At 47.0% G+C, this 10028-nt stretch overlaps 1 protein-coding gene across 1 annotated transcript; it reads right to left on the minus strand.

Moving 5' to 3' along the window:
• Positions 1-2090: 2090 nt before the first annotated feature.
• LOC107115540 (uncharacterized protein K02A2.6-like) lies at positions 2091-4738 on the minus strand (the record flags this gene model as incomplete). Its single annotated transcript, XM_015417272.1, has 3 exons — positions 3441-4738; positions 2863-3332; positions 2091-2703 (listed from the first exon to the last, which is right to left on the minus strand). Coding segments are annotated over exons 1-3 (2151 nt in total), but the record flags the coding sequence as incomplete, so codon positions are not given.
• Positions 4739-10028: the final 5290 nt, after the last annotated feature.

Here is a 10028-nt window from a genome sequence, read left to right on the forward strand (position 1 = left end):
TTTATAAACATATCTAATATTCTGAAAATAAGCTATGATTTCATGACATCCAAAGTCAATGAATTCCAGTGGTGAGCGGTATGCATGAGGAAATGCCCCCTCGTTTATCCAGGATTTGCTACTAGTACTAATTAAGGTCATTGAATGATCTCGAGGTTTTAATATTTTGAGATATCTTCCTTTGTGCTCCTCTCTTTTTTTGTAAGCGAAGTCTCCCCAGGTTCTTATGCTCTTTTTTAATAACAATCAATCCCCATGACAATTTTAATGTACTTACTCAAACGTCATTATTGAAACCCTTTCTTTATCCACCTGTGCATCTGTCAAGAGGGTCTCATGCATGAAGTCATGCTGAAAGTCCAAAGTGGTTGGGTAGGAGAGGGTCCTCTCCAATCAGCTTTGGCCATGGATGGCGTACATATACTTGTCCCTGCCAACAGGAAATAATGCTGGCCAAAAGTCCTGAAATTTGTATCAACAATGTTAAATCAGTTGGTTTGAGGAGTTAATTGTATTGCTGTCAGGAAACAGTTGTGACTACCTTTCCAGAGTCAAAGAAGGAGCTATAGATACCTCCCTTTAGTTGAGCTCTCCCTGTCCCTTCCCCTCCTAAGTGGCCATGGAAGGAAGAACAATATGATCAAAGCTGTCTCTGAGCCCATGGGTCCTCCAGTTTTCCTTATGGCTCCTTCATGGAAGAATAAGGATGGTGGGGACTCCACCCCCTTATAGGAGATTGCTGGGAATGGATTTCCCTCACAGTTCATCACTTCCCAGTCTCACATAAATTTCACAAAACCCCACGAAATGCTTAACATTAGAAATGCTTGTTAATTGCCATGACACACACTGGTCTGATGCTTTCAGTGACCTTAGTTTTGACTATCACTATTGAAAAACATTGGAGTTCCAGGCATAGCATAGTGAAATCAGCTCTCATTTATTAATTACTGGTACATCAGAATGAAAAATGTTAGATCGCGCTAACAAAGGACTCTTAGAGTGATTCAGCAAGTGATTCAGCTTTATTGGAAGTAACGAACAAGCACTCAACTCAGTAAGAAACCAGAACAGAAAACAGTGGGAGCTTATGCTCCTTTTAAACATAACCGGGCTAATGTAGCCACGCCTATTTACAAATAACAACCAATGAGATTGCTTAGTTAAGGACCAATGAAAGTCTTTCCCTCGCAGGGAAAAGGCACAGTTCTGATTGGTTGCTGTTACGAAGCGACCAATAGGAAGTTCGCTCAGAGGAGCCTGGTCTGGCTCGAAGCTTAACATAGGAGTCCTATGAGGTGATTCATGTAATCGTTTCAATACATTACAATTCCTCCCCCCTAAGTTAAGTCATCATCCATTTGTTTTAATATTTACATACATTCAAGTCACGCTGTTGTACATCAACTGTTCCAAAATACTTTATTACAATCGTAGTCTTTTAGATAAGTTGGCATCTGCCGCGTACGCTGAGACCTGCGAAGCGGTGCAGGCTCTATGGGCACACAAGGTTGTGAGTCACTGTGGGGTTCACTACAGCCTGGTTCAGGCACAAACTCTACTGGGGTTTCAGCCCCGCACACAGGGGTCTGCCCTGACTCGGGGACAGTACCGGGCCCTTCGGTACTCACCGCCTGCTCTGGGGGTCTCCACTCAACATTGGGGAATTCAGCCGTCGGAGAGTCAGCGCTGTCCTTAGCCCAACGTCTCCTTAGCTGATCTATGTGGCGCCGCCATACTCGACCGTCAGCCAACTGTACCACATACATGCGAGTACCCACAGAGTCGGATATTACCCCAGGAAGCCATAAGTGACCATTAGCATAATTCCGTGCAAGAACCTTGTCCCCTTTTTCAAACATTCGTACCTTCGGTTGTGAGTCGGTACGCTCGGAATGATCGTCAGTGAGATCCGGATGCAACCTGTTTAACCGAGTTGTGAGCCCCCGCCCCATTAGCAACTCGGCCGGACTGCGGCCTGTAGCACTGCAGGGGGTGGTGTGCTGCCGCAAAAGAAAGGAGCCCAGCCTCTGGCTCCAGTCACCCTCGTCCATTTTACCCAGGGCCTCTTTGGCCGTTCTGACCATCCGTTCGGCCTGGCCATTAGACGCCGGATGGAAAGGGGCCGAAGTCATTTGGCGGATGCCATTACTCGTGAGGAACTGCTTAAACTCCTCAGAGACAAATTGAGGCCCGTTGTCACTGACGATGACGTCAGGCAACCCGTGTGTGGCAAAAAGGCGGCGAAGCGCATGAATTACGGCTAGTGAAGTGGTCGACTTCATGTGTACAACTTCTAACCATTTAGACATTGCATCTACGACAATCAAGAACATTTGCCCTTGGAGAGGGCCAGCAAAATCTATATGCAACCTGGCCCAGGGTTTCCCAGATGATTCCCAGGCTTGGGGTGTAGCGTGTGGGGGATCAGGTCTAACCTGCTGACACTTGGAGCAGACTCGCACCCACTCCTCGATTTCCTTGTCCAGTCCTGGCCACCAGACATACCCTCTGGCCAATGCTTTGGTGTGCACCATCCCAGGGTGACCCTCGTGCAGGGATTCCAATACTCTCTTCCTGAGCTGGGCAGGGACCACCACCCTATTGCCCCATAGTAGACACCCCTTGGAAATCGAGAGTTCGTTTTGGCGGCTTTTGTAAGGTGCGAATTCAGGCTCAATGCTCCCAACCGGCCACCCCCTCCACACCCAGTTAAGTACTCGGGAGAGAATGCAGTCCTTGGCCGTCAGTGCCGCAATGTCCTTGGACGACACTGGTGCCTGGGGGAGCTCATCCAGAGCCAGGACCTCACACGCAGGGGCAGGGTCGGATCCCACACAGGGCAATGGGCATCGGCTAAGGGCGTCCGCATGTCCGATTGCCTTCCCAGGCCGGTGTTCGAGGTCATAATCGTACGCCTGCAAAAAGAGCGCCCATCTAAGCATACGTGGGGACATTATGTTTGGCAACTGCTTATCGGGCGCAAAAATCCCCAGTAGCGGCTTGTGGTCAGTGACCAGCAAAAATCGTCTGCCAAAAATAAAATCATGGAACTTTTTGACAGCCGCTACCAACGCCAGACCTTCCTTGTCTATCTGGGCATAGTTCCTCTCTGCCGCAGATAAAGACCGAGAATAAAAAGCGATAGGCGCTTCGCTCCCATCAGGCATCAAATGGCTCAAAACTGCGCCTACTCCAAAAGGTGAAGCGTCAGCAGCTAACACCAGGAGCTTCTGATCATCGTAGTGCGTCAGCACGTCATTAGATGTCAACAGCTCCTTAACTCCCACAAAAGCCCGTTCCTCAGCCTGTCCCCATTTCCATTTAGCCTCCTTATGCAAGAGCATGTGCAAAGGGGCAGCCACCGATGCCTTATGCGGTAAAAACGCATGATAAAAATTGAGGAGTCCTAAAAATGCCTGGAGCTCCTTCTTACTCACCGGCCTGGGGGCGTTCCGGATTGCAGCTACCTTGTCGTCCGTGGGGTGCACCCCGTCTGCATCGATCCGGAATCCCAGGAACTCCACACTGTTAACTCCCAGTGTGCACTTAGACCGTTTAACCCTGAGCCCTGCGTCCTGGAAACGCTTTAAGACTTCCTTAACACGGGCTATTAGTTCCTCTTCAGACTTCCCGGCTATTAATACGTCGTCGAAGTAGGGCACCGTGCCTGGTACCCCCCTCAAGAGTTTCTCCATCAAGCCTTGAAAAATTCCGGGCGCCACATTTACCCCGAACTGCAGGCGATTTACCTTAAACGCGCCTCTATGGGTGACAATCGTCTGGGCTTCAGCAGCCTCAGGAGTGACAGGCAACTGTTGGTATGCCTGTGCCAAGTCCAATTTGGCAAAAATTTTCCCTCCCCCCAAGGAAGCCAGAATGTGGCTTATAACCGGGACTGGGTAGGAGTGTTGCTGTAACGCCTTGTTAAGGGTGCATTTGTAATCCGCGCATAAGCGTATGGACCCATCAGGCTTGACAGGCGTTACAATCGGGGTTTCCCACTTACTGTGAGGAACAGGCTCCAAAACTCCCTGTTCCACGAGTTTGTCAATTTCCTTCTCCACCCTAGGCCTGAGGGGAATTGGGACCTTCCGATATTTCAACCTGATTGGCTTTACGGATGGATCAAGTTCGAACGCAACCGGGGGCCCTTTGTACCGCCCCAGACCCTCTGCAAATACATCAGGGAACAGGTCATACATCATATCCCATTTATTCTCAAGCGTTTTGTTAACTCCTGAAATACCAATGCCTAATGGCTCAAACCAATCCAACCCTAGTAAGTTGACCCGGTCTCCCTCGGCAATAAGAAAAGATAGCTTAACACATTTCCCCTTATACTCAACATCCGCAGTGTCCCGTCCGGCCAGGGGAATTCGGTTGCCCTGGAAGTCGGACACTCGGGTCTCCGCAGGCTGGAGCCGCCGTCGGCTTCTGGTTGGGAACAACGCTTGCCAGGATGCTGCAGAGATCACTGTCACCGAAGATCCGGAGTCCACCTCCATGGTGCACGGTCTGCCGTCGAGGAGTGGGGTCACGGTGATCTTGCCCTGGCAACTGGTGCGATTGATGACCGATGCGCTTGATAGGGATGCTGTCACCGAGTAGCTTGCTTCTGGTGCTGATGATTGCTGCTTTCCCCGGGCGTTGGGTGGTGTGGTCTTCTGTGCCGTCCTGCTGTTGGATGTAGGGTCCTTCTGCGCCGACCTGCAGACTCTGGCGAGGTGTCCACGCCGCCCACACGCTCTGCAGTTTACATCTCGAGCCCAACAGGAGTCGCGCTGGTGTTTCCCGCCGCAGCCGGAGCACGGCTTGACGCTGGTAGTCTTCGCTGGGGTCCGCTTGCCTCGGACCGCGTTGACGTCATCGTCCGCTTCTTCGCCCTCGCTGTCTCGCTGAGAGTGGACGCTGGGCTCTGCCATCCTCTGGCGGACCTCCCTTGTGGACTTATCTGCTGCTTCTGCGGCCACGGCCTCGTCGTAGGCCACTGCCCAGGTCAGGGTGGTGCGGGCGAACAGCCTCTGTTGCAGCCTCTCGTCTTTAAGGCCACAGACGAGACGGTCTCTGAGGGCTTCCTCTACGTTGTGGAAGTTACACGGCCGTGCGGCTTTGCGAAGGGCCGCCACGAAATCCGCGATGGTCTCGCCTCCGGCCTGGTTCCGCTTGTAAAATGCGTGCCGGCAAGCAATCTCCGACGGCTGTGGAGAATAGTGAGCCTTAAGCTTCTCAGTGATGTCAGCGTAGGTGACAGTCTTTATATCAGTTGGGGCCACCAACGACCTGGCTATGTCGAAGGTCCCCTTCCCGCAGGAACTCAGGAGGCACGCCCGTTTCTTGGCCTCGTCTGTAATGTCGTGTGTCTCCAGATGGAACTCGAACCTGGATAGGTAGGAGTCCCAGTCTTCTGAGGAAGGTTCGAAGCACTCGAACTTCTGGCTTCCAGCCATCGTGGGAGACTTGGGCACCGGAGCTGGTGGCGCCTCCGCCGGATCGGCTGCTGTGCTCTGCTCGCTTTCTTCCGAGTCCGAAGTGTGGATGTCCGCAGGGCTGCCTACCTGCTCTAACATCCCACCTTCGTCGCCAATTGTTAGATCGCGCTAACAAAGGACTCTTAGAGTGATTCAGCAAGTGATTCAGCTTTATTTAGAAGTAACGAACAAGCTCTAACTCAGTAAGAAACCAGAACAGAAAACAGTGGGAGCTTATGCTCCTTTTAAACATAACCGGGCTAATGTAGCCACGCCTATTTACAAATAACAACCAATGAGATTGCTTAGTTAAGGACCAATGAAAGTCTTTCCCTCGCAGGGAAAAGGCACAGTTCTGATTGGTTGCTGTTACGAAGCGACCAATAGGAAGTTCGCTCAGAGGAGCCTGGTCTGGCTCGAAGCTTAACATAGGAGTCCTATGAGGTGATTCATGTAATCGTTTCAATACATTACAAAAAAGATAACTTCGCCGGTGCAAGCCCAGCTTATATTGGTGCACACACTCACACACTAACACCCAACACACCCCACTTCCCATGATAGGTTCTATATACAGAGCCCCAGTAACGATAGGTTTTCTTCAGGATCCTAGTGTTCCCATTGGTTCTCTCTAGGATCCATGGGGGCTATTGTTCTAGACCCAAAGGTCTGTGAGTCCTGTAGATCGCATGGCCTGGCACAGGTCACAGCCATCTTAATACATAACAACTATTTTGCCCCCAAATACAACATTGATCAAGATGAGGGGATGGAGCCATCATAAATACCAAATGCCTTTTGTGAATGTGAGAGATGGCATTTTCCAGATTTTCTTAATGCTCCATTTTCATTCTCTGATGTTACCTTTTATTTCTTGTGTCCAGACGAGTTCATTAACATCCCCATGATGTCCCAGTCTTTCTTCATTTCCCCCCATTCTTTCCAAAACTAATTTTCCCTGTCCTCCCCCCCCCCCATTAAGGAATGAATTCACAAAATAGTTTCTTGTTTGGAATCTAAACATTTTTTTCCCACCTCATGGATTGCCGCACAAAAACCTACCCAGAAAGGGTCGGTTTGGGCAGTGAACTTTAAAAAAATATATTTTCATGCCAGCGCTAAAATATTTCACCTGTGCTAAAACAAACAGTCCCATTGGGAAGGCCAACATCAACAGCCAATCATTGCCCATTTATTTTCTCTGCAGCCATATCTATCTTATGCATGCACTGGCGGCAGCAGATTTCAAGGTGTTCAGTGGAACTATCTCACGTCAAAAGCCCAGAGCCCTTAGACCTCACGGAAGCATGAAAGAATATTGTTTGACCAAAGACCTGTCCAGAGGGGTGGGTGTTTGCGTGCATAAACACAAAGCTTCTCTTGGAAGATAACCCACCACTCCATGCAAAGTTGGGGCTTGGAAGAGCAAAGCAAGGAGGGGGCTTTCATGGAGCCTCCCCCCCAAAAGGGCACAGGTGCTGGAGACTGGGGCAGGCATGTCCTATAAGCATTCCTCTCCATGCATGCTTACTTGAGTGTAAGCCCCACTGAATTCATCGGGGGTAAGCCCCCTTGAGCCCTGGACAATTTTTTCATGTAGAGGAGGGGGTGTTAAAAATGATCCCCTCCAGGTGTCAAATACTCTAGGTATACCTCTGGAGCTATGTACCTGATGCAAGTCAAGTAAAGAAATTCAAAAAGCTTTGGGGAGGGGAGCCAATCAGAGAGAATGCTCAAATGCAGGAAAAGAGGCAACCAATAAGGGGTGAGACACATACACCAGGAACAACCCCCAGTTGTAGTATGATGGGTGGAGGATGTACGTCAGTGGGGATTGCACAACCCGCTTGAGGCTGCTGAAACACTGTAATGCTTCAGCGCGTGTGCAACCATCCCCTCAAAAACAACAACAACTGGCAAATCAATCCTCAATGTGAATATGAACAGAGGGAACCGTGATGGGGAAAAAATGGGGGGAAACTTAGTGTGAACTGATTGCACTGATAGCACCTGATTGCATGAAAACCTGAAAGGCGGCTGCAGTCTGGAAAATGCCACATGAAAAGTCTACCTAGTATTCTCATTTTCTTTCCTGATGGACAGAAAGTGGAATAGCTCTTTAGCCTTTCCTTCAACATGGTGTGAGTTCTTCCAAGTACTTTCCTAAAAATGCATATTGTAAGTTGTCTTATTCTGTTTTTAATAAAAAGGTTTCAAAATGTATTAATAATGAACAAGGGTTGAAATTTTGTAGACTATATTCTGATATGAGAAATAGGTATTTCAAAAGTTCCTATATATGACTGGTGGACACCTGCTATAGTAACTTTGATGAAGCTAAAACAAGTTGGGACCTGGACATTGCCTTGAGGGGAGACCTTTTGGAAACCCTTCTAAGCACCTTTGATTTCCATGGTGGAAGGTAAATAAAAATATCTAAGAAACAAAAGTCCATAGAATTTTTCTTTCTTTCTTTTTTTTAGCCCCCCGGAGGGGATTTTTTATTGCATTTTTAATGGACTACAAACTACAATGAAAAAAATAGGGAGGGGTAGCTATATCTAGGGAGAAAGGAAAGAAAACCACTAATAACTAAAATCCCAAGAATAGGAGATCTAAAGTTGCTAATATCACATTGAACATAGTCGGTTATGCTAAATTATTTATCTTTTAATCCATTAATTTAACTGTTTAAAGAGAACCTCAAGAGCATCATCGATATTAAAGAAACATTTTAAGGCACAATTCAGAGTCCTTCAGCCTTCATTTTTTAAAAATCTTTTCTAATCCTTTTGCCAAGGCTCCGGGGGTTTGTGTGTGACCCGTTGCCCCCCTCCTATCCACTGGTGCGCAGATCACATCCCTGGGAGGTCCGGGAGAGGCGTCCTTCAGCGTATTGCCATAAACCGGAAGTCGGTCGTCCATAGAATTTTTCAATGAGATTGGCTTACTTAGGCCTCAGATTGGTTTTAGTTTCTCATTTGCTTTCATTCATGATTTTTGCCCCTTTCCAAAGTCATTTAAACTTTACAGATTTTACGTCTTAATATAAGAGAACAAGAGTGAGAAATTGCAGGAGCTTTAAATCACCCACACTCCATTGAAGACAACTTTGAATTACACCAGCTGAGATGTTTATTTGTAGAAAAGAAGCAGGTGTGTGTAGTTTCTGAAACTTCCTTTCAAGAAATGTATGCCTAGAGTAGCACTTTCTGCCTAAAAGAGTAAAGGAAAAGATTAAGCTTTACATTTGTGTATGTGCTTCATTACTCTTGATTTGAGCATTTCTTCTAGCCAGTGGCTATCTCCTGCAATGCCTCTGTCTTCTTGATTAAAATAAAAAAAAATATCACAGGTGTGTTTTTTTAAAATAAAAGTATCTGCTCTTTCAAGGATAATGTGCTGACAAGAACGACCAAATAGTTTCACTCATTCAGCTCAGTAACTTCTGAGTGAGTTTATAAGAGTTCATTTTCCAAGCAAGGATGGGTTGGGCTATGTAGTAGGAGGACAGGAAGATTGCTGGGATCTGTTGGAACTTATGTCTTCAGAAGATATTCAGATGTGAAATTTATCAGGAACAGATAGTTATCAGAAAAGCTGTGGCTCAGCAGCTGAGCACATGGTTTGCATGCAGATGGTCCCAGGTTCTGTTCCTTGCCTCTCCAATTTAGGTTTGACTGAAGGAAGTGCTGGGAAAGAACTTTCTTTAGCGTAAGCTCTGGAGACCTACAGCTAGTCAGAGTAGATGACATTAAGCTAGATAACCAATCATTGAACTTGGTGTTAGGCAGCTTCATATATGTTCATAATGAAACGTTTAGGAAGTTAAAGGTCCATATGTTGTTAGCAACTTTGTGGTCCTACCATAAAGGTGTAGCAGACTTCTTGTGCAAGATTCTAATGTAACTGGAATATTATTTATAAGATATATGCCTTTTTGAAAAAAGGCTTAAAACAGTCTTTGATGCTTTAAAGCATACTTTCCCAAAGTTCTTCATATACATTATCCAAGTCATTTTATTTTTGAAATGGATTGTAAGCTATCTAGTGGATCCAGTGATGGATGGGAGGGCAGAGGTTGAAGTGTTTTACTAAATAATTTTAACCACAAGCTTGTGAAGCAATCCAGTCTTACTATTTTCACCACAGGGATGGCAGAAACTGAGCAATTGTGACTTAGTGAAGGCCACCAGTGAGTTGGTAACCCTTTAAAATCTGATTTAAATCTCCAAATTCCCCCTCACCCTTAAGATAACAAGGGAAAACAAAGGATGAATCCAGTATCCGGAAAGGGATGGAACAAACTGCTTTGGGTTGTTAAATGCAGGAGTGAGGCAATAATCAGGCTGCAGGTCTCCCCTGCTTTATTTTCAAAGAAGAAATGAAAGAAGAACAGTAGGGATTATTTCCCAGTTGAGTGATGGGGGGGGGGAATAAGGGAAAAAACAGTGGATTAAAACAAAAAGTAATACTCTGGGTGCGATCACACGCAGAATTAGCAGCACCATAGGCACGAATATCGGGCGGATTTTAAGGGCGCGATCACACGAGAAC

The sequence above is a fragment of the Gekko japonicus genome, unplaced genomic scaffold, assembly GCF_001447785.1.
Source record: "Gekko japonicus isolate JY-2015 unplaced genomic scaffold, Gekko_japonicus_V1.1 scaffold1731, whole genome shotgun sequence".
Taxonomy (NCBI): Eukaryota; Metazoa; Chordata; class Lepidosauria; order Squamata; family Gekkonidae; genus Gekko; species Gekko japonicus.